At 42.7% G+C, this 25,002-nt stretch overlaps 1 protein-coding gene across 1 annotated transcript in view; it reads left to right on the top strand.

The window, feature by feature from the left end:
* The window catches only part of TMEM163 (transmembrane protein 163), a 225,187-nt gene that overhangs the window by 804 nt on the left and 199,381 nt on the right, over window positions 1-25,002 (top strand). Inside the window, exons 2-3 of the mRNA XM_025197586.1 lie at window positions 6-12; window positions 4,373-4,492. Of these exons, the coding sequence (XP_025053371.1) occupies window positions 6-12; window positions 4,373-4,492 (127 nt within the window). The remainder of the gene's footprint in view (window positions 1-5; window positions 13-4,372; window positions 4,493-25,002) is intronic.

The raw sequence follows: 25,002 nt of genomic DNA, 5'->3' as shown, positions 1-25,002 counted from the left end.
TGGAGGACCGAGGTGAGCGCTGCCCGCCCCGCCGGGCACAGGCACGGGCATCCCGCCCCGCCCCCCGCCGCAGGTGTGCCCTGCCGTGCCGTGCGCGCCTCCCCGGGGGCACTGCTTCACCACACCCCCGCCGGCTGGAGGTCGAGGCGGAGATGCCCCGTTTTGGGCTGGGGGTTGCGATGCCAAAGTGGGACCCTTCGGCGCTGGGCTGGTGTAGGGGGCCGGGAGGGGACGCACTGCTCTGGTTCAGGGGGAGTTACAGGACTGTGACAACGGGCTCCGTCCCCAGCCCTCCCCGCCCTGGGCTCGCAGCATCTTCTTGCCGCTGCCCCAACCCCCGGTTCCAGGAAAAGTTTCGGGATGATGATTTTTTTTGCCTGCTGCCCTTGTTGATTATATTGCTTGAGTCTTGCATTTTTAAATGGCACTTTTCACTCTGCTCCTTTCCCACAAACAGTGAAAGCAGCCTGGGTTATAGAGATGAAACTTTAATGCGGTTGGCTTCGGCGATTTTTGTCAGTCCCTCTGAGGATCCTTTGGCTTTTTTTCAAGCGGTCAGAGAGAAGTCGATGAGACCGACGCCTGGCAAAATAGATTTGTTCTTTGCCGGCTTGGTCTGAAGTCGAAGGGAGCTTTTTCCCTGGGTTGCAGTTGACTTTGGATCAGGCCCTTGGATTCATTTCCTAATTGTACAGTGTAGAAAAAAACCCCAAATTAACCCCCCCCCCGGCAGTCATTCTGACATTTTAAAATGCTATTTTAGTCCAATAGAAAAATACTGTAGTAAATCAGCATATGGGAAAACATCTCCTAAAATCACTTCACAGGAGTGCCAGTGTAATGTTCTGCAGCTTCCCCTCCCTCTTGATTCAAAACATATATGTATTTTTTTTTTTTTTTTTTAGCTAGAAATGGTGAAAGATAACTTTAAAGGCGAATATTCAGTGCATTTAACAAATACAACGTTTTCACTGTAGGGATATTTATGTGTTAAACTAGTTGCAGCAAAAATAATTTGGTACTTTAATTTCAGGGCGGAGAAATCTTGTCCATAGAGGCAATATTTGTAGCAAGGTCATATTTTGAGACCGTCTAAAATGTGCTGCTGTCACTTAAAACCAAACTCTGTTTTGTAATATTTAGTGAAAAGATTCAAAAGCATACCCTTGTGCATCTAGTCGCTGTATGTAAATGAATGAGCTGATGTAGCCTGTGAAATTATTTTCGTTCTACGTGTTCGGTGTATGTGGAAATGCGTTTGCGGAAATGCCTGAAGTCCCCAAGGACCTTCATAAAAAATGGCTGGATGCTTCTCATGGGGATGGAAAATGGTAAATAAATAAAAAGTAGGTGAATTATTTTAGGCAGGGAATCACGTTCCTGCTAACTGGGAATATGCCAGCCATTTTGACGTTCACGTTACAGTATAGGTTTCCTAGCAGAAACCGTTTGACTTCATGAAATTAAGGGGCTAATCTAATATGGTGCTAACCTTGCTTTTGGGACTGAAATGATAAATAGCAGGGACCAGAGACGAACTCTGAAAGTTTTTCTATGTTTTATGTGATTTGTAAACACTTATTTATGTCTTGGACTTAATGGCTGCAGCTCACTGTTACCTGGGAATTGGGTGATGTTCTTTAAAGAAGGAAAGGTTCAGGAATGGCTGTTTGCCATTCTGTCCCATGTTGATTTTAGCTTTGAAGTCTAAAGCTGAAGACAGTCGGTAAGAGGTAGCTTCCTTTTCACTGCTACAGAATTTGGATCTTAAAATAGAAACCTGAAGGTAACTTTCTCCCCTGACAGTGAGGGAAAAAGACCCACAAGGAAACAAAGAGAGAGGTTCTTTATTTCCATTATTACAACAATGGAATTTCACCTTCATCTCTAGATCGGTGGGTAGATGCTTGCATCACAGAAAGTCACCAATGAAAATGTGCTCAGCTGTCAGCAGCGGCAGCAAACAGGGCAGGTGCTGAATGGATGTGTAGAATAAACTGCACCTCCAACACTTTTGGTAATCCCTCCAGGCAGGTGTAGGTAGGCTAGATGGGAAGTTGATATTATTACTAACCTTGCCCTACCTGTCCGGTGAAATCAAGACAGGACTCAAACCTTCAGAACTCTTTCTGGTACTTTTCAAAAGCATTACAAATATGTTGGGAGAAAATAATGTTTACAACATAACAATTAAGAAAGAGACTTCCTGTTATTCTGTACAATTTTTCCTATGATTCTGTTTCAGAGCCGGCTTAGTCTCTTACTATTTTTTTCGCACCTCCCCATGCATATATGTGTTGGCAGAGTTTGACACATGGCGAGGCAGTGATTGAAATAGGATTAGAACTAAGAATTCCTAATGTTTAGGTTTGTGCTCAAGACACTGGGCCACGCTGCTCTCTATGGCTGCAATATTTAACTACAATAGCTTACAGTCCCACCTTTTCCAATATGTATGATCCCTGAGAAATGGAACGCCAGCTTAAAGGAACCGCTGGGAAAGGCTAGCTGGCTTTTACATTTCTTAAATCAAATATTGCAGAGAGTCTGTGAAACTGATTTGGGCCAGATTTGCTAGTGAAGGGGAATATATTTTAAATGAAATACATATCCTAATCAAAAGTAAAAGAAACGGTGTGGATTGGACAAAAGATGGTGTCTTCAAATAGCTAGCTGTTTTTTCAAAGCAAAATAAGACTTAACAAGTTTCATAGATTTCATAGACCTTAGGGCTAGAAGGGACCTCGAAGATCATCAAGTCCAGCCCCCTGCCCAGGGACAGGAAGTCAGCTAGGGTCACAGGATCCCAGCAACATAAGCATCCACACGATTCTTGAATGAGTCCAGAGTAGGTGCCTGCCCCACTTCTGGAGGGAGTCTATTCCAGGCCTTGGGGGCTCGGACAGTAAAGACATTTTTCCTTATGTTCAGCCTGAAATGGTCATGGAGGAGTTTATGACTGTTAGTCCTTGTTATCTCTTGGGGCGCTTTGGTGAACAGTTGTTCCCCCCAGATCCCGGTGCACATCCCTGATGTACTTATAGGCAGCCACCAAGTCACCCCTGAGCCTGCGCTTTTGCAGGCTAAAGAGTCCCATAGCTCACAGCCTCTCTTCATAAGGCCTGTTCTCATGCCCTCTGATCATGCACATGGCTCTCCTATCGACTCTCTCAAGGTGGCCATCAGGTCGCCCCTGAGCCTGTGCTTTTCCAGGCTGAAGAGCCCCATAATCCTCTCATCATAAGGTCTGTTTTCCTGACCTCTGATCATACGCATGGCTCTTCTCTGGACTCTCTCAAGATTCTCCATGTCCTTTTTGAATTGTGGAGCCCAAAACTGGACGCAGTACTCCAGCTGCAGCCTCACCAAGGCTGAGTACAACGGAAGAATGACGTCCTGGGATTTGCTTGAGAAACATCTATGGATGCAAGCCAGTTTTGCTCACTTTACTAGTCACAGCATCACATTGAAGACTCATATTCATCTTGTGGTCAATCATGACCCCTGAAGTCCCTTTCATCCGTAGTGCTAACCAGTATAGCACTGCCAAACTTATAAGGATGCTGCAGGTATTTCCTCCCAAGGTGGAGTACCTTCCATTTTTTGGTATTAAACACCATCCGGTTTATATCCGCCGAAAGAGTAGGAAGCAGGAGAATATCACTATTTTCTTTTACTAAATTGAATTGTTTCCTGGGGTTTGGCAGCGGGCTGGGAAGCATTCCACCCCTGGAAAAGCAGGGTGAAAGAAGAAAATGAGACTAATCCTGCAACCCCTGAAGTCAGTTGGGATTGTTGCATTGATTTCAGTAGAAGGAGGACCAATTTGCAGCTTGCTCTGTGATGCATCCTGTTGATGGGTCTCTCCTGGCCTTGCAGAAGCATGGACCCCCAGGCTCTAATAGGCCTTTTCCATCTTTGGCTGTGATGCTAAAATATGCCCGCTCCTGCTTTGATACTCTACATATACACTATATATTTTACTGCATCAGCAAATCAATCTCTCAGGGTTATGAGCTTTGTGAACTTGACACCCAAAATGATTATTTTTTCCCATGGGTTCTTTTAGTTCCATTCAGGAGCTGAGACCTAACCTGAATAATGAAAGTCGAGAGCTTTATCATTGATCACGTGGGTACAGGACCAGGAAAACTGTAGAGCCCATGTGCTCTCTTTGCTCCTGTCTTTGGTCCTTCTACCATTGCTGTTTAACTTATTTTACCTAAACTGGATAGGGTGCATAGGGTTTGGCACATAATGTACTGCGTGCGGTATAAAACATGAATAGCTAGTTTGGTTCTGAACTGAAATGGCTGTGTATTTACAGGGAGTAATGTAATTTTCACACCTCTTTGTGTATTCCTTTTCTTAGGTTTACTAGAAAGCAGCACACGGCTAAAACCTCATGAAGCTCAGAGCTACAGGAAGAAGGCCTTGTGGGTTTCCGGAGCCTCCATTATTATCACCCTGGCTCTTGCAGTGGCTGCATTCAGTGAGTATGGGGGTAGTTAAAAACCTTTAATCTTTCTTTTATTTTTGGGTGCTGGAATTTCTCAAATCCATTGGAGTTGTGTAAATTTGTTTAATTAAATCTCCACTAGGCTACTTCATATGCATGGGAATTTCTTTTGACTTAAAAAGTCATGGCTTTATGTGAAGCATCTATTTGATGAGGCAACTTAAAACAACACTGGGCCTTGTGTAGATTAATACAGATCTCACAACTGGAGCAAAAGCACTGGGATCATACTTGCTACAAAAGAATGAGGCTGAGGATTTCTCTGTCTGTGGAAATCCATCAAGCTGGTTTGTAGGTTTTTTAAAAAATCTGTTATTGGTGGGATTTTTTTTGTTTTGTTTAGATCATTCATGCCTGCCTGGTGGTTATAAATTAGTAAAGCAGCTGAGGTTTTTTTTTTGTTTTGTTTTTTTGTTTTTCTTGCATAAGACAGGGCTGTTGAAGGTCAGAGGAAGAAACAGGAGACTTTGATTCCTGTTAACATTTGTGCATGTGAAAAACTTCATTTTTCAGAGCAGTGTAAAAAAATCATTACACACTGGATGGCTTTTAACCAAGGAGGTCAAACATGACAAGTTTAGATCCACCTGGGATTTATAGCTGGAATTTTGTGAGGAAATAACAGTAAAATATAAGGGGAAAATGTGTAATTTGTTTTAGGCTGACAAATACCATAATACAAAATTAATTTGAGGGGTTAAATCCTAACCTTCTGATAAGCCCATATCTTCCTGGAGGTAAATTTTTAATGACATTTGTTTGGTTATGGTTTTTATACAAGGAATTAAAGAAACAGCATTTTCACTATGTGAAAAACTGAGTTAAAGATTGCTTTACTAATGGAAAAAGTGCTGTTTACTGCATTTAGACCTCTTAATTTAACGGCCACAACACTCTCCTTAATTCAACTTAACTGGCGATATAAAATTAAAAAAATCACATTTACTAACACTGTCCAATCAGAGTAATGTAGGGTCATTCTATACTTACAGTTAAATAAGGCCTAGAACAGGGACCAAAATGTTTGTAGTGGATAAAAAGACTTAGTTGGCTCTCTGTGTGTGCTTGGACTCCAGACTGTTTACTGCTCATTAAAAAAAAAAAAAGCGTTATGCTTCTAGCTAGGAGACAAGAGGCTTCTGAGATGTCTCAGGATGTCATCCTCTAGCTTGAAAAAGACAGACTTGTATTTTCTGGAAGCTGCAGCAGCATGTGTTTTATTATTCTAATCTGCAGTGTTGGACCTGCTGCTGAAAGTTGGTGTCAGCTCCCAAGAGGGATTATTAGAATCTCACCAAATGGTCTCTGCAGAACTCAGCATATATTATTAGAAGCAATTTATATGAAAAATACAGGACCAATAGGTTGACTTTAAAAAAAGAGAGTGTTTTAAAGCACAATATAGTGCATTATAGAAGATAAACATTTATAAGAAAATAGGACATCTGAGTTTACAGTGTGCTTTGCTTCATAAAAATTCAATGGGCTTTTTCATGCTGGAACTGTAAGAACACACTTGATTATTGTCTTTTTGGAGGAGTTTTGTTGTGATGTATTTATAAGGTGCTACACAAGATATAAGACAGGCACTTATAGTGTGTGTCTGTTTGTGTAAGTGAATAGTTCAAAGTAAAAGTGGTCCATCAGAAATGACAATTGTGTTTTCTTAGGCTATAATATAGCTAAAAGATTGTAATCACTTTTTTCCCAGATTGTTTTGAATAAAATAAAACAACTTTTAAATATTTCACTAAAATGTTAACTTGGTTTTACTTTATCAAAGTTGCAAGACGTAAAGACCAAGCAGACAACACAGAGCACTCAATCCTGTGAAATGTTATTTTTCGTAGAGTTAGTTTGAATAATTAAGTTACTTTAAAATGCACTTGGTCATCACTTCTTTTTCACAATAGCATGTCAGAAACCCGATTAAGGATCAGGTTCTTTTCTACTAGAGATGATACAGACTGGTAACAAAATTGGTAAACCCTGCCCTAGATAGATTGTATTGTAGGGGGCTCATGTTCACCTGGTATAAATAAAGAATATAACCAATAAAGAATATAACCACCTAGATTGAATCTAGGTGTTTGAAAGGCATCTTTCATCATGGTATCTAAGTGTCAAATTTGTAAAGTATTAAAAGCAGGTGCAACACATCTTGACATTGAAGGCCAGTACATGATTGAATAAGCAACTGGCATTTAATGAACATTAAAAATGTATTACAACATCTTTTTATGTCCTTGTTGCCTTTTTTTCTTTGTGACATCTGTAGTGATTAACTTCTTACTTACAATTCTTTCTAGGCACTTATTCTGGTAGCATTTTCTATAGCTTATCTCAGTTCAGTTTGCAATCTTCCTAAAGTCTCCCATCTTATTTATTACCAGTTCTTCTGTTTTATATTTTCTTTCAGCTATTAGCTGGTTCTTGTAGCCAGTCCCTGAACTGGGAGACAAGCCAGGTGATAAAAGGTTGCTGCCTGTTTGATATAAAAGGCTGGTTGTCAGTTTGGGACAGCTGACTCTGGCAGTCTTTTGCAAACACCTGCTATTTAAAGCATCCTGTTTCCTTGCTTCTTCCTGTTCAGATGGCTTTGTTACCATTTTTCTATGATGGCAAAATGTTAGCCACATGGACCTGATGCTCAGTTTCAATGAGAAAATGATTCTACCATTGTACATACCTTACTGTGGACCTGACGTGTTAGCTGTCAGACTGCATTGTCTGCCTGCTTTTTCCTAACATGTCAGTTCTTTCAGATTTCTCTATAAGTTTTTCCTGTATAGTTCATTTTCTCCCTGCTGTTCTTCATAATACCGTCCCCTGCAATCTCCAAAGGAATCCTGTATGTTCTTGCTGCATCATTTTTGCAGCGGCACATAGCAAAGTTAGAAAGAAAATACAGGAATAAGACTGAATGAGACTTGCATCTGCATAAATGGAGGCTTTGGGAAAAGGGAAGATGGTGAGTTTCAGAGCGTGTATGTGTCTCCTCATGCCCAGTGATTGCAGTTAGAATCCTTTCCAGTTTCCCTTTGCAGCATCCTTGGGTGCTGCAATGCAGTCCCCATCCTTCCATATAGATGGATCTGCTTTCAGAGAGAATTTTTGCAGAGAATTAAGAGCCCCTTAAGTAGTTGGGATGGTTGCTGTTGAGGAATGAGAGATGGTCTCTCCTGGTGGGCTGACCAGAAAGCCCCTGCAGAACTTTCATCCGTTTCGATAGGGTAGTGTTCTTGAGGGGTGTGACTACATTAATTTTATTGTATTTATTTGTTCAATTTATATGCTGTGCTTCTCAGCAAAGGCTCAAGGTGGCTTACAGTGAGGGAACAGAATAACTTTTACAACAGCACAAACAAGAGAACAAAACAACTTAAAAGGCGACAAGAATAGCAACATAAAACAGAAAATCCTTAAATAATATCCCAGCCTAGCTTTATTTGTTAAACACCTGCCTGAATACAGCACTTCCAAAAGATGTCCAAGCCTGCCAAAATCCAAGCTTCAAGAGAGGGAGTTCCAGAGCTATGGAGTGATTGCTGAGAGTGACCTCCCATGCGTTTTCACCAGGTGGATTTGATACAGTGACAGTACTTGCAGGAAGTTGAAGGTCTGCCCATAGGGATTGTGATGTAGCATAAGGATTGTGATGTGCCATAAGGAAAAAGGCGGTCTGTTAGGTGTGTTGGGTCCAGACCATTTTGGGCCTTACAGGTCAAAACCAGTGGGAGCCAGTGCAGACTGGAGCCTGGGAGTTACGTTCTTCTGGCAATGCACCGTGGCAGAAAGTGGGATGCTGCAGTCTGCATCAGCTGCAGCTTTTGGATGGCTCTCCAGGGCAGCCCTCCATAGAGTGCATTGCCACAGTCTAGTCTTGAGGTTACAAAGGCATGGATGATGGTGACCAGATCTGAATCTGAAGGAAAGAGTCCTGCACTTCTCCCCGGGCACTCCTAGCTACCACTGCCATGTGAAGATGTAGATGCAGAGGAGGATCTAGGAGCACCCCAAGATACAAACCTGAAAGACAAGTGGAGGCTGAACTCCATTCATGTTAGCTGTCCCAATTCCTACTAAGTCATGCAGTCTGCTCACCACCATCAACTCTGGCTCATCTGGATTCAGTTTCATTAATTCACCTGCATCCAATTTCCAACTACAGCCAGACACTGGGAAAGGACTGAGGGCCAGGCCTGGGTCAGACGAGAGAGAGAGCTGGGCATCATCAGCGTACAGGCAGCACCTCATTCCAATCTTCGGACAATCTAATGATGATAAGATTGTGGCATATTGTTTGCCCATGTTGGCAAAGCATTTGCATGTTGGAGTGAATGAATTGTGGAAGTTGCAGTAAGTTGCTGTTGCAAGCTCAGTTACATGGTAGGGGGAAGTTCTGTGGGTCTGAATATGTTTAGTCTTAAGGAATATGGAAAGCTAAATGCAGCTTGGTCTGGTCATTCTGGGGGTGGAAGATTTCCTAGGGAGAAATGAACTGGTGTAATATGCTTATTATTTCTTCACTGTTGAAAAATAGGATTTTTATTGACAGCCAGCAGAAGCAGCTTCCTCCTTTAGCTGGAAGAGAAGATCTCTGATAATTGGATGCAGTGATCATACTCTTTAATTGTCCAGCAGACATGTTCTTCTCTTGTACCTGGACAATTTGAAAGCTTCAGACATTGTAGAATGCGACTTTCTACCTCAAAATTTAATACCAGAGATCCATGCTAAGATCTGCAATTTGGTCACCTCTGATTATAGTGCAAGGTGTGGTCCCAGAAGTATAGATATAAATCAGGGCTGTGATTTGTTGGGCCCTGTGGGCTGGATGAAGGGCACTGGGCTGTTGAGATTGTCCTGGATTCAGCATGTGAGGTCAGAGGGCTAGTTTGGTACAGGTGCTACATGCAGCGGGTGCCCTGGACTGGTCACATGTGCTCCAGTCCCACATGCAGTACGTGCCATCTCTGCACATGGTATGTGGGGCTGGTCCAGGATGCATGCTGCATGCAGTGCACAGTACTGGTGTGGGGCCTGCATTGTATGCGGTGCCTGCTCTGTGCTGACCCTATGCACTGAATCTGGCATCAGGGCTTGTCTGTGGGCCTGATCTGGACTGGCCCTGGATCCAGTGGGCAGGCCTGAAGGGCACATGGTACATGGGATTGGTTTGGGGCTTAGGCTGTACATGGTGCCTATGCCAGACTGGCCCTGCATGCTGGATACAACATGGGCAGCAGTTGGTCTGTGGGCCTGGCCCCGGATCCAGCATGCATGCCCGTGCAGTGCAGGCACTGCATGAAGCACCTGATCTGGACTGGCCCTGGATCCTTCATACAGAGTCATTTTGGTGCAGGCGCTAAATGAAGTGCATGCCCCAGACTGGTCCCATGTGCCGTGTGCAGCCTGTGCCAGATGGGCTCCACATGTCTCATGCAGTGTGTGGGGTCCAAGCCAGCATGTACTGCATGCAGCATGCTATTGGGGACCCACAGGCAGCATAGCCAGCTGGATGATGGGCTCTGCAGACTAGATCCAGGCCACAGGCTTTATCTCTGATACCCCTGTTTAAATGGTTTAAGTATCTATAAAGCCTTTATAGACCTTAATAAGTATAGGTCTAAGGTGTAGCTCGATTAAAGCCTTTTTTAATAGGTAGGTACCAGGGTGTCTCACAATTGCCTATATTCATTATGGCATTTGTGTTTCTGGAATGTTCTTGTTAAGCAATGCATATTTCATTCATCTTTTTATTCTATTTTGGTGGAAGTGGGTTCCGTTTCTGCAGTTTTTACTGAGAGTTGACTTAATATTTTTAATATGAAACTGATACCAGTTACAATATACATAAGTACAAAAGATCTGGGTCATTTTTGCCTTTAGGTAACTACTGAAATATGTAATTTAAAAATTAGTTGACAATTAATTTGATTTCTTTTACTATTTTAAAATGTTAAGATGTTTGTTAAAATTTGAAAATAATAAAAGAAATTAATGTAGTTAGCAGTTTTTGTACTTAATAGTGAGATTTTGATTACACAAACATCAAGAAAGTCAAACTGGTTGTATAACAGGAACTTGGCCATCTTCAACCAAATATTACGTGATGTTACATCAGTTGTGCTAGTCATTTATACAGTTGCCTTATAAGGGGATATTGAAGATGCTAACTTTAATATCATACAAAACAGAAGTGTAAAATGGGACTCTGGCACTGGAAAACCATAATTCTGAGTTTCTTGACATTTGTATTATTAACATCTCATTCCAGAAAGTGCACATATATGGATTTTGCAGTTACAGCTAAAATCCTGCCAAGTAGCCAAGACCTCTAAAAATATTGTTCTCAAAGCCAGAAAACAAGACTCGCATTCTAGTTGACATTTGTGTTGTCTACTCTAGTCTTGTGATTCAAAGACTATAAAAGTCGTTCAGTCTTCTTCCTGATTGGATTAGCTAAGACTGTGATAGTAACAGAGAGAAATGAATGCATCAATGTGAAATACAGGCCAGTTCCTAAAGTCAAAACTTCCTGTGCAGTGAAGTACTGAGTAAGAATTTAAGGAGCTGGCTTTTGCAGAAATACTGGTAGTTATGCTTTGTTTTGATTAGCTGATAACTCAACCTTTTAGGTTTTTTTTATTAGTAACCATTCAAGCTGGTTTGGGGAACATATGTTGTTATTTTAGGAAGTCAGATTCTATTTCTGTGATACTCATTGCCTGCAACCTTGGTAGAGGTAGTTCTGCAGCTGATTGGATTTTATAGGACTAGACTGTTGATATGGTAGAATGTCACATATTGTTACCGTTTGTAAATGCAACAAAACTGGCATTCATATATTACAGTACAAAATCATTCTGAGATTACACAGTAGGCAGTCAATATGAGCAGTCATACAGATGGACACAAACTAAAGCACAGGACCCAAACATCTTCAGCTTTCAGGACAGTTCCATATTGGACCAAAGTTTTATTTTAGGGCAGCCTCTGTCCATCTAATGTGCTGTTCCTAACCACCTCCAAATCAAACTCCAAACACGTGCAAACTCTGGGGAGTTTGGCTTCAGGTCAGATCTACTGGTCAGACTGCCCATGCCTTTTCCAGATTTGACAAAATCTAATTTCTGACTAACTGCAGGAAACATGTCTTTTCCAGTAGCGTAACAACAGTGGGCAACTGGGGCATGAGCCCTGGGTGCTGCCTAAGGGCCAGGGCACTGACACGGAGCAAGGGGGATCCACATCCTCCCAGTCCTTCCTCTTTACCTACATCTTCCTTGCAGTGGCTCTGGCTCCAGCATTGGGGAGGCCAGATACGCAGTGGCAGGATGTGCTGTGGGAACAGTGCCCAGTAGTTCCCTGATGCTCAGGATATGTCATGCTCTTTTTCTGCTGTTGAAAACTAATGTTGCTTTGGCTGCTTGACTGTCATGTTGGTAGCAAAAAAAAAAAGAAAAAAAAAAGAGGGGTCATTGCCACCAGCAGTAACAAAACTCCCGTCGCTCCGCTTGTGCTGCTGCTGTTGCGGCAGGGGAAGAAGTGCAGGGTGTGGGAGACGGATGAAAGGGGGTACAACACTGGCTAGTTATAGCTCTCCTCTTCTCGCATCATACTTTGCTCCAGTGTACTTTAATGGAGTTGCTCCTGACTGACACTGGTATAAGCAATAGGAAAGTGAGGCTCTGTGAATGGCTAGCTAGATGAACTCATGCCATTTTTCACTGCTTACCTTTCCAAGCCAACTGCCCATATAACTGAGCCAAGAAGTGGGTTGTTAAGGAATTTGTCCCTTTTTCTAGGGCAATTTTTTTTATCTGTTGCTTCAAAGAGCCATCTTTGAAAAACTACGTGTGGTGAAAGGCTGTGCACTGCTTTCCCTTATGTTCACACTGTGCCTAGCTCATGCTGGGTATGAAATGATTAATAATAATAAATCTATTATATGATTATATTTTCACATATAACTAGTGATTACGTATTGTTCCATTTATAAGCGTCCAACTCAAATTTCCTTAAAGGGCATTGTTTTTTCAGGAGGTGTTGGGCACTCAGAATATCAGGTGTTTTTTTTAAGATGCCTCAAATTGAGTACCAGAACCAGACATTAGCCACTTGAAAATCTTGGCATTCATGTTGTCTTTCTGAGTCACTGTACCAAATAAGTTGATATTTCCTGGTCTTGAGGGACTAGATTTATATTTGTAATGACAAATTTAATGCATATTTTAAAAAACTTTACAAATTACAGCAGTGTGCAAGATCCCAAAAACCATGTACTTGCTAAAATTGAATAGAAATCTTGGGTGACAATGTGTAAGCTCCTTCTTTTGCATGTTGCACAGGACATTTAATTACACTTACTATGAAAAGACAGATGGCACAGGGTTATAGTCTTGCAAAAGTGTCAATGAAATCCATAATTTAAATTCCAAGAGCTGAATTATATTGCTGTATTTGTGCAACCTTACTGTCCTCAGCATGGTTGCAGCATTATAATTGGGAACAGAGTTTGGCCCCACCCATATTATACTGAAAGGTCTAAAGGACAAACCAAAGATATGGAGCACCAACAGAAGATGACCTTGCTACGTCGTCAGGCCACTTCTAGAAACAGTAGAATACAGTAATACAGTTTTTACTCACTAGATAAAATAAAAGTCCATTTGAGGCATTCTGTCTTAACACATGTGAAACTCTAGGTGGCTGTTGTGGAAAAAGAATAATATGTAATGAGTAGAGGATCAGCGATGACAGGGCTTAATTGGAAAGAAAAGCCTAATTTTTCCATGCTTTGTATCTTGGACAACCTTGTTGAAGTTGTCCGATATGATTAATCAGTAGCAGGTAACTCAGTAACTGAAGTTTAAAATCTAAAAAAAGCTACATAATGGTCCGTATGATCTTTTTTTCTTAAAAAGAAAATGAGAATTTGGACAAAAAATTATGTTTGACATTGGCTTTAACATAATAAAGAAATTCATATTTGAGTGCTAACCTTTGAAACAAAAGGGCCTGTTGTGACTTTGCATAGAATGAAGGAGAGTAGTTAGTCCTTTGGGCAAATTTGTCAGTAGGTTACAAACCAGTTGTCCCTACTGATGTCAAGAACAACTGATTTTTGCATGCGAGAGGCACTTCCAGTATTGAAGGAGATCTAGCATCAAAATTTCGAGTCAGAATTGTACCGTGGGGAGCGAGGCTGTGTCATGTATAGATTGAATCCGAGCCATTGAAAGCTTTGTTCAAGCCCAGTGCTTGAAATCTACCTAGAAGCTCGCCAATAACCAAAGCAAATCTTGGAACAGAGATATCATGGATTGTCCATAAGTTATGTCACATATGTCACGGCCCGATGCTGGTTGGCCGGATCTGAGAAGAGGTTCTAGAGATTCTCGGGTTGGATCGTGGAGAAGGTTTATTTAAACAACCGTGTTCAACAACAGAGGGATGATTACAAATAACAAAACACAAAATATGACTATAACATACTATAACAAAACAAACGTAAACATATATCAATGGCACTTATCGGTCAGAGCCGGTTGCCAAGTGTGCATGCTTTCTGTCCAGTTAGGCTTTGTTAGCCTTTCACAAGTCAGGCGTCCCTGAGTTTGTGAGCTGACTCTGGCCGGTGAGGCATGGTCTGGTGCGATCCTTGTTGTGACCTCAGTCTCTGAGTGATCGAGTTGAAGGTGATGGTCCCGGTGTCAATCTCGAACATCTCCGCCGTTGTTTGGGCGCACTGAGGCTTTATACTGTTGACTGAGCCATTCACAATCTTAGGTTTGAATTATGCCCTTATTTGGAAGATGCCATCATTGCTACTTTATTCCTTTATGGGTACAAGCCTTGAAAAGCGTGCATCATCGCTTAGGAGGGAATGCATAGTTGTTTAACCGGAAGACCGAGCTATGGAAATTCCCCAACACACGTATTGAAAAATAATTTCTATTATATTGAATAATAATGTGTTCTTTCTTCTTGGTTTCTGTTCTATCTAGATTGTAAGCTCTGTGGTGCAGAGTCTGTCTTCTTATATGCTCATAAAGTGTCTGGCAGAATGGGCCTCTAGGGACTGCTGTAATAAAGCAACTCATTTTAGTACTGACAGTTTTTGTTTGTGAGGATTTTTGTTCTCCATGGATTTAAGTTTTAATTTTCCAGTGAAATCTTTGGTGAAGCTTAATGGAGGCAATGGGACCCAGTGTGGGGTAAAGGTTCTTACCATGCAAATCCTATTTCAGCATGAGGTGTGTACTGTAGGACACACAGGAGACTGAAATACCCAATATCAGGCATTTCAGTAACTGGTCTGGTATCATGCACCTTTTCCTATCACTAATGTAATTAAGCTTTATTATTAGGGACAGACTGTTCATCTAGGCTAAAATTAGACCTTAATATTCTTTAGAAAAATTAATGAGGACTGTACTTATTTCATGTGGTTAGTAATGATTTTTCTTTCTTTCTTTTTTTTTTTTAAATATATTAGGCATTGAAATTGCTTCTGGATTATGGAAGTGCAGTAGCATTTCTTCAAAGAGTAAATGCAGAACTACTTGATATCCCAGCGTAAAGGAAGAACAGCAAACTAATTTTGTAGTAAAGGGGTATTTAATCTAATTTTGCAGTAAATATGTTTTTTCATTCTTTAACCCATCAGCATAATAGAGACATAGGACTAGAAGGGACTTCTTAGGCCACTGAGTCTTATCTTCTACATTTGCAGGCAAATATTTATTCAAAAAATCCTAAAATTATAGCTCTAGATCAGGGGTGAGCAAAATTATGGTTCTAGTGAGCAGCTGAACTCTATATCCCAGCAGCCCTTGTCCACATTGCTGTGGACGGTTTTCATGGAGACCCCAACAGCCACAGCACCGTGACAGTGCGGGGCCAGGGTTTCCATGGAGACTAGCCCCAGCCGCACTGGCAGGGCCTGCAGCTGGGTGGGAAGCTGCTCTGGGCCTGGGATCTCGCAGCGGTGATATCATGGTCCAGAGCCATGGCAGAGCCGTCATCCACTGCCTGCAAGCCCCTGCCTGAGGCATGTGGGCAGCGGATCACAGCTTTTTCCTGGCTGTAGACCACGTTGTCACCACTGTGAGATCCCAACCCCGGAGCAGCTCCATACCCAGCTGCGTGCCCTGCCAGTGCTGCTGGGACCAGACTCCATGGAAACCCTGGCCCTGTGCTGTCACACTGCCACCGCTGTCGGAATCTCCATGGAAACCGGCTGTAGCGATGTGGGTAGGGGCTGCTGGGAAATGGAGTCTGCCATGGGCCCAATCCGGCCCATGGCCTGGACTTTGCCCGCCCCTGCTCTAGTTCCTTACAACACAACAAAACATGGAAACATAAATGGTAAGAACACTGTACAACATTCTGTACGGAAAAGTAGGGAAGACGTGATGCAGATGAAAGGAGAAATCCACACAGTACTTCCTAGTTTGACCTGGGGGAGAATTTGTTTCTGATCCCAAATAGGAAGATAGGTTTCAGTTTGCAAGAAAGAACAAGACCATCTAGCCAGGAACCCATGATGTTTCTGCGTGTGACCGTGAATACCATTACACCCTGGTCAAAACCACCAGGTTTAGCTCTGGACATTATCCAAAGTTTTAGGGTAAAGTGAAATAGACACCTGAAGCCTTTAAAATATTTGGGGGGGGGGGTGAAATTCCTTTGTGGCCCCTGTAAGTAGCTAGGAAAACCCTGAATCATTGAGTTTCTAGGCACCTACCCCACTGTGAAAGAAGTTCCTCTAGATCCATTTATGGGCATTGGAAATACTAGAATCCACATATCACATACTGATTGTTGAATAAAAATGCCCTACCTTATCATACTGTGACTTACATAAATGTATCAAGTTTTGTGATTCAAGTTCTTTGCCTTCCCCTCTCCCCCTCCACCACTACTTTTCTTGGAAGATCATTCCTAAACTTTATTCCTTGGATGGGGATTAGAAGATTTATAATTTAAACTTGTTCAGAGCCAGCCTGCAGTCATTTGATCTGTGTTGGTATTATTTTTCTTTTTGAAACTAAAAGCTTCTTCCTCCCTAATTTTTTACTCTGTGAATCTATGTATGAAAAATGACAAGCTTTCCTCTCAATTTAAGCAAAACAAGCCAAGCTCATTTAATCTTCTTCCATAAGAAAAAGTTTCAGTTCCCTAAACCAATTTACTTGTCCTTCTTGGTACCTGTAATCAGTTTAAGGCTGTATATGCATATTCAGATAATCTGGGAGAATACTCCCAGGTTCGTTCTCATGGTAGAAAAACTTACCCAAAGCCACATGTATGTTCATTCAAGTGCTGAGAGCCTGACAAGTGGAGAGCTGGCAGCACTGAAGCTATTCAGTCAGGGGCTGTGGGGAGCCCTGGGCACACATCTTGGTATGCTCTGCAGGCTCCCTTAGCTTGCCTGGCAACGGATGATAGCAGTACATAGGGCAGCCCTGATTGGCTAACCCAGATGGCCCATGGTCAGCCTGTGTTGTCAGCATGTACAGACTTTTGTTGACCCAGGAGGAACTCTCTTGGAAGTGATTTAATCCTGAATGTGCCCAGGCTATTTTTCTCTGGGAGAAGAAGCCTGAATGTATGTATACGTATTCAGTTTCTCCTGGGAGAGTTGCTGCTTTCCTAGGAGAAGCCAGTCTGTATGAGGCCAGTTAATCTGGTTGAACAGTGGTGACAACTGCACACAACATACCAAATGAGGTCTAGGAAATGAAGTGATTAACCCCTTAGAATCTAGAAGCCGGCCAATCAGATCTCAGTCGAAGTAGAGTGGAACTGGATGCAGGTCTCCTTCACTTTATGCGGGTTCTGTGTGCGCGAACTTGATCTTATGCAATGACCCTTTTTATACCAAAAATTCGTTATATGCAAGGTAAATTCACTCTTATGTGATAGGTGTGGTGGAAGCCCACAGTCAGCTGCTTTGTGCAATGCATTGTGGGAGTGACATGCACCAAGATATAGTCTCCTGTGTGTTTCTGTGCTCCTTGCTCACTGTCTACAACACGTTTCTGGAGTTGCCATCCTCATTATGGCTTCTAAGCGTCCCTCTAGCTTGTCTCCTACCCCTTTCTGCTGTTGGTGAATACCAAAATGGTCTTGTAAAAGTGGTAGAAATAGGTCTAGGGGTCAGTACAGTCGAGGTCTTGAAATGTGTCCCTATTTGCTATATTGTAAAGTGGTTCCCTTTATGCGAATTGGAGTTATGCGCTGTTTTCCAGGAACACACGTACAGCATAAAGCAAGGAAAACCTGTAACAAGCTGGGTCTTGTGGCAGACTAACCTATGGTGCAAGGGGTTTATTTTGAGAAATATCATTGGACAAAAATGTCAGTGAAGATGCAGCGCACCTACCAGTGAATGCTGTCGAATGCTCCATTTCTCTATCAGATACTCCTGCGGCTTGCAGTATAAACAGTATTATTATCTTCTAGGGATATTGTGAAATCTGCTTCATCAGAAGTTATCAAGAGGCTAGTTTGGCATCAGGCAGGTGATTTAGGAAGAATGACTCTTGCATCTGTGCAAGGGATTTGGCTAAATGAAGTTTGAAGTTCCTTCCAACTCCTATGATTTTATTATATTTTTGGAGCTTATTATTTTACTAGGGTCAAAGAAATGGATTATTGTCCACCCTAGGCTAAAGATACCTTTCATAGCAACAAATGGCTTAAGATTTTTTATTAGCAGAGTTTTTGCTGCTTGAAAGGAAGCAGAATTTCACATTTGGTTGGAATTGGGTTTTTTTATAAGAATGAATTCTCCGGGATTCGGAGAAAACTGGCTCCTCCTTTGAAGTTAGAGGATAAATCAGAGTAAGCTATGTCTATCTTTTGACCAGGGTTAAAGGTTCAAGGCACTTTTATTTAACGTTAATGGCAAAACTACCATTTACTGCAGTGGTGTAGGATCATGTCCTAAATGAATGGCGAAGATGTAACAAGTCAGCCACAAAGCAGTACAGTAGGGAATAAGAAATTCTTTACTAGTATTGCCACACTATTGATAGATTTGTGAGCAGATGAAAGGTTTCAGTTCTCACACTCTTGCTCTATAAGGTGATAATGAATGAGGCCTGTTTATATGCAGAGGATTAATATCTGCCTCCTGACTCAATAGGTTTCACTGTTCTGTGATTTGCCACAGCAGCTAGCATTTATCAGGCTATAATGTCTAACCGTGTGAAACTAATAGTACCCGAAGGAGCCAATTCATTTGTTCCTTTTCTTGGTACATTAAAAACAAATAATAAACTTGGTATCTTTCTGCTTAGCTGACCTGACATTTCTTAGTGTGATAAGGTGCAACAGGAGAGAGAAATATTATTGAATGCACCCCCGAAATAATGAAATAGGCTAACAAATTAATATTTTAGGGAAGCTTAAATTAGGCCATAAAAATATTGTTGGTAAGGACTGTATACCTTTAAGGCAGGGTGTCAAACATCTGGCCCACGGGCTGGATCCAGCCCATGGAAATATATAATTTTTGTTATATTGTGGAGGGGAGTTGAGTGACAGCCTAACCCTAAAAGCAGGGCTTTCAAACTCATCTGGCCCCATGGATCACATAAGTGTCTTTGGACTGGTCTGTAGAAAGAACCAGGACCAACTCTCTGCGTGAAACCTGCAGCACCAGGTCCAACCCGCAGCGCCACACACAGCAAATGCCGGCCCCAGGGTTCGCTGCGCGCACAGCATGTGGGGCATGAGCCAAGACATATAGCAGTATATGGACAGAGTGTGAGAGAGAGCCAAAAACAAGTTTCGTGGCTGTCTGGGTACTGTTGGCATGAATTAAAGAAACCTCTTTGTTAAAGTGGCTCCTGACTGAAGTGAATCCACAACATGACAAATCTATTTTATGTTTGTTAATCCCAGCATACAGAGTACTCCTCTTGCCCCCCCACCCATGATGAAAAGATGGATGTTGATCCAGCGCTGTCCACCTGGCGGCCTGTCTTTCCCACTGCTGCATGGCATGGCAAGGGACGGGGAGCGCATGTGATGTAACTGTAGCCTGTGTAGTGGGGCCTGTGTGCTAATGACAAGCGCACAATGGGGGGAATCCTGGGGGGCTGCCAGCATGTAGCCAACATGACATGGCTGGGAGCCGCACACTGAAAGCTGAACATCCCTGACCCTGACCTATTGCCTAAAGAGAAGTAGTGAAGCCTAGTGAGTGAGAATGACTTGCATTTAGGGGATGAATCCAGAGCTGATGTCTAATGTGATATAGATCCTTTTGACTCCCTTAGATACATTTGTACCAAAGTATGATTAGATCAAGGGGATGAACTTGTCTCTGTCCTTTGATTTCCCTGGGACAGTTTTAGTTTGCAGTTAGTAAGGATCTGGTCCTGTGGGAATAAGTCAATGTAACTAGTAAGTAGAAGTTGGTGAAAGAAGGAGCAAGTTAAAAAAAAAGATGTAGCCTATGTTAATTTGTATGTTTTTTAATGTTCTTTTTGCTGCACACCCCTTTTTTTCTTTTTTGGGGTCTATGTCTAAGTGAGTCCATTTACACGAGATCCAAATTGGCCTGATGTGCACTTAAAGAAACAGGAAGAAGGGGTAACATGCATAAACCCAGATTCCAGTTAGGCTCACTAAAATTTGCTCCTGAATTTGTTCCAGAAAATCAGGAGTTGTAATGGTGGTTGTCACACAAGCTTTCTTTTACCCATTGGCAAGTCATTTTATTTCTTTAAGGCTGTTTGTCATCTGTACAAGCAAGGGTAATAGCATTTAGCTATCCCACTGAGTGCTATGAGGATTAATTTGCTGTAGCAAGTACACAACTTAGACTCTGAGTTGCAGTTGGCCTTATCCATGCATGGGGCGGTATTCAGAGTGGGATGCTGTATAGTAACTGCTGCACGGTAGCTGGCTTTCTGTAGTTGCACATAAATGGGCTGCCAGCTTTTACTTTACGGTAGTGGGACCTTCCTCTGAATTTTTCTGTCATCGCCGCAAGCAGGCATTGTGTGCTCCTTTTGTGCCATGGTTGGGTCATGTCCATCATGGGATTGTTTCTGTGGTGCATTGTGGGATGCCTAAGGGAAGCTAGAGCCAGAAGATGCTGCAATGTGCTCTAGCTTAAGACAGGTCAGATGGTGAAAATCACACTATTCCTTCCCCACCTTTCCCTGATTCGCCTCTCTTCAGATAGCAGGCACTATTCTGAGCCACTAATAGGTCATTATGGAGAAGCAGTATTCTGCTACAATGCTGGTCATAGTGAATACACAATAACTAGTGCAGATATAGCTGACCTTTTACTACTGGACAGCTAAGCTTTGCAAGGCAGCTGTCATACTGCTGAGCAGCCTTGGCTACTGATTTGCCTCTGTCCCCAGCTGCAGTTATTCCATCTGCTCCTATGCTGGGGAGGGAATATGGATGAAGATGAGGAGACTGACCAACTGTTTCTGGAGAAACTTTGCTTGGAACAATTTCACTGGGCAGTGCTGTCTCTGGGCTTGGGAATCAAACTAACTGGTAGGAGATGATTGTGCTGCAGACCTGAGATGACAAGTAGATGGTGAAAGGTGCTTCCTTGGAGATCTATAGGGACTTTAGCTCAGAGCTGCAGGACCAGGCTACCAACATGAACTCTCTCTATCTCTTTGGAGGCTGGTGTCCATTGACATCTAGAGGGTTTCCACTCCACATTGCTACCGGTCAGTAGCTAACCAGTTTGATGACTACCAGTCTGTAGCTAACCAGGTCTGTTTCATGTGCTTTTTTAAATTTCTTGAATTTTTTTGGGAAGTGTAAGGCATTTATTTTAATATATTGGATTACTTTGGCTTTTGAGTCCAAAGATGGTTTTGTAAAAGATTAGCTTATTTGAATAAAGCCATGCTTTATTTTTCTAAAATGGCAAATACTCCAACATTGTGCTAGCAGTGCAAAAGTAGGGTTTGAAAACTGCAATAAAAAAGTATCAGTTCAAACAACTTTCATTAGGATAGTTTGCCATCTTTTATAATTCTGGCCTTTCCTTCTTATAACCATTTGGGACTCTTGGTGGCTGTTTGATTTGGAGGGATCAAAGATCATTAGTTCCCAGAAGCCTCTGGTTTTGGTTGTGTGTAAGAAGGAGCTCTTCTTGTTTCCAGTAGAAATTTTCAAGAATCCATAAAAGTGGAGCAGGTAAATCTTGAAGCTGTTGGGGGGGAGTCCCCCCAAAAAGAAGTAATTGGGCAAGACAGCTTGATGGACCTGTATTCTAACCATAATGCTTGTCTCCTCATGTGCTCTACCAGCTGCTTCTGCAATTCTCTGCCTATTAAAATGAGTCTCTTTCTTTACCAGCTTTTTGGTCATGACAAGGCATGCTGTATTTGCCTTTCTGTCCATCCTTGAGAAAACCCCTCTGTTGTATTGCTGAGCTGCCTGATTCCACTCCTTAGGATCATGGATTGATTTCTCTTTTGCCAGATGCTAATCAGCTATTAATGTCTTTAAGGGTTTGGCTGTTTCATGCTTAAACCTGTAAGGCAAAAACAAAAACACATGCCATCATTGGCTTTGTTCAATTTCCATGGTACCAAATATCTTTTTTTTTCATCCTACAATTTTGAAATGCTGTCCTGGAGCCCCCTCTGGCCTACAAGCTCCTGGAGATGGCAGGTTCTTTCCACATTTCTCCTGTAGGCTTTGTAACATGTTGGTTCACAGAAATTGTAGATGGATAAATGCTGTAACTCAGAACATGTTGAATTGCTGTTCATTTGGGTTGTACGTCCCATGTGTAGTGCTGCAGCCAGGGACATCATGGGCACAGGACCAAGTTCTTAATTGCGTTTTCTTTGATTTAGGAGGCTGAACACGGATGCAAACAATATTTTCAGGATATGGCATATGGTGGTATGTTGTCATGATTGGACTAGGATAAAAATGGTTTGCACTTCTGCAAACAGTCCTAAAACTAGATGATATTCAGTGATCTGTATAACCAGAGAGCAAAGAAGGAACCTACTTACAAAGTTTAACCAAGGTCCGCCTTGAAAACAAGCATAGCTGTTATCACCAGAATGGTTTTCCTGACGTTTTGTGTGACTGGAAGGGTAAAAAAAAAAAAATCTCTCTTCCATAATGTAGAAGATGGCAGCCATACCTTGTAACTTTAGAGCCCAAATAAACCACTTTCTATGTCTAAAATTTCATTTTTCAGCCCTTGAAGACCTGTTCAAAGTGCATTGTAAAGTAAAGTAAATGCAGTTTTGCAATGATTGTTTGGCACATTGAGTGTTACTGTTGGTGTTGATGCTCTGTCATAATTACTGTGCACTGTGCGTGTTTTCTTATTGTCTTTTATAATGGGAGAGGCTCCGTGAGGAAGATGGATAGCAAAGAAAGGATGGAAACTGACTGGCAGGCTGACTTGAAGTGGGCTACTGCATATTAACTAGGCCTGTCAAATGGTTAAAACAGTTGATCATGATAAGTTGCACAATTAAAAAAAATAGTCAAAATTAATCGCAATTTTAATCTCACAACTAAAAACTCTAAATCATGTGCAGAAAAACTCCAGTTATGCAAAATTATGCAAGTACTTAGTCTGGGTGGGGGTGGGGTGTGTGTGGCAATTTGTGAAGGTGTGAGGGGCTGTGGGTGTGTGTTTGTGGTTTGGAGCCTGAGGAAGGGGGGTTCCCACATGCCCTGGCAGGATGAAGGGCAGCAGCAGGGCTGGTGGGGGCTGTGGCTCGGGAGTGAAGGGCAGATACAGACACCTCCCAGCAGGTAAAACTGGAAGGGAAGGGCTGTGGAGGGGAGGAAGGGATGGGGGGGTGTAAATTGAGGCCCCCATGGTGGGGGAATGGGGCAGGGGCTAGGGTGAATGGGGCCCCAGGGCTGGGGCAGATCATGGGATGGAGTCGTGGGTGGCTTGTCCAGGTGTGTGTGGGGGGTAGAGGGAGAGAGGGATGTGGCGCAGCTCTTGCCACTGTGCACACCCCTGGGGGAAGCACAGGGGACATGTGCCCCCTGGATTTGTTCTTAGGGGAGAGGTGAGCTGAAGGCTCGGGGCTCTGTGCTCCCTCCTTCTGCAGCAGCCTGGAGCCTGTGCACGGGCTGCCCTGTGGTCCTCTGCGCTGCCACTGCTGCCCTGCTGGGTGGCCTGGAGGCGGTGATGATGGCGGCGGAGCAGAGCGTGGGCTCCAAGACTACATGCACAATTAAGACATTAAAAAAATTAACGCAAACACTGATTAATGTGTTAATCATATGCCTTAACCGCGATAAATTGACAGCCCTAATAGTAACCAATTGTGGCATAATTGGCAATTTGAGCATGTGAAGTTTGTGTAGGGAGGGTGAAGGCCATTAAAGGATATGGGAATAGGAGGTGAGGAGGAGAAGAGTGAGCTGTCACTGGCAGACTGGACGTAACAGAGTGAACCATTGGATTGTCTCCATTTTGAGCAATTGGAAGGGGAGGGGTAGAGCTTGGGGCAGTGGGGTGTTATAAGTCAGGGTGTTCACTCACAGCCACCCAAGAGGGTGGTTGTCCAGTTCAGGAATAAAAACACTACCTATATATCAGAACATGTAATGGCAATGACCTCAAAGAAAGGCAAATTTAATGATGTTTATGGGTGCTGTATTTTCAGGGCCAGAAGGTTAGCTGGTGATAGGGGTGGGGTGCTGCCTGTGCAGGACTGTCACTTCACATCAGACTTTCAGGCACATCATTGCCCACAGTCACTGTCAGCCCTTCCTCGTGTGTTGGTATTGCCTGAGACAAAGCATGGATTGATGTTGGTGTCTTGTGCCAGAGTCCTGTCTTGCTCATCATAACATGGACAGGTGGCTTGAGCACTGCTGGAGGTCTGTTTTTTGTTTTTTGCTTTCTTGTGAGCCATTTTTATATGCTTGATTTTAAATGTCACACTGCGTTGTATCCTGGTCGTGACCTTGATCAGTAATGCCTTTCAGTGATAGCCTCACAAATGTGTGTGTTGTGATATTCAGGAAGCCCTGGAGTCCACACTTACGCCTCTTCCTAATGGTTAGGAGGTCCAGACACAGAGCTGGAAGATAATGCTAGCTGTGTTGTCTCTGGGAGCATGCAAGCACAAATTGGTTGTATTCTAACACTTAAAAAGGGAGGTAATATCTAGGTCACGTCTATGCTATTTCCAGTCTGTGAGAGCTGCTGAGAAGCAGGTGCTACCTGGTCGCTCCTCAATATGCACGAAATCCTAGAATGGGGCAGTGCAGCCAGGGGCTTAAGATAAAGTGGCCTTGATCTCAAGTCCCTGCTGCCTGTGATGTACTTCTCAGTATGTGCTTGGGGTACTTTTTTTAAAGTCCATCAACCAGGTAAACTATCTTTCCTCTGTCCTCCCCTCTGTGCTGAACTGCACATTCCCTCCCCTCTGCTTCTCTCCCATTTGCCCCTCTCTCCCACCCACAGCAGCCATCGCCCCCCC

This window comes from Alligator sinensis, unplaced genomic scaffold (genome assembly GCF_000455745.1).
Source record: "Alligator sinensis unplaced genomic scaffold, ASM45574v1 scaffold277_1, whole genome shotgun sequence".
NCBI classification, from domain to species: Eukaryota; Metazoa; Chordata; order Crocodylia; family Alligatoridae; genus Alligator; species Alligator sinensis.
Note: the sequence above shows the minus strand (reverse complement) of the source record. Positions and strands in the feature narration are given on the sequence as shown.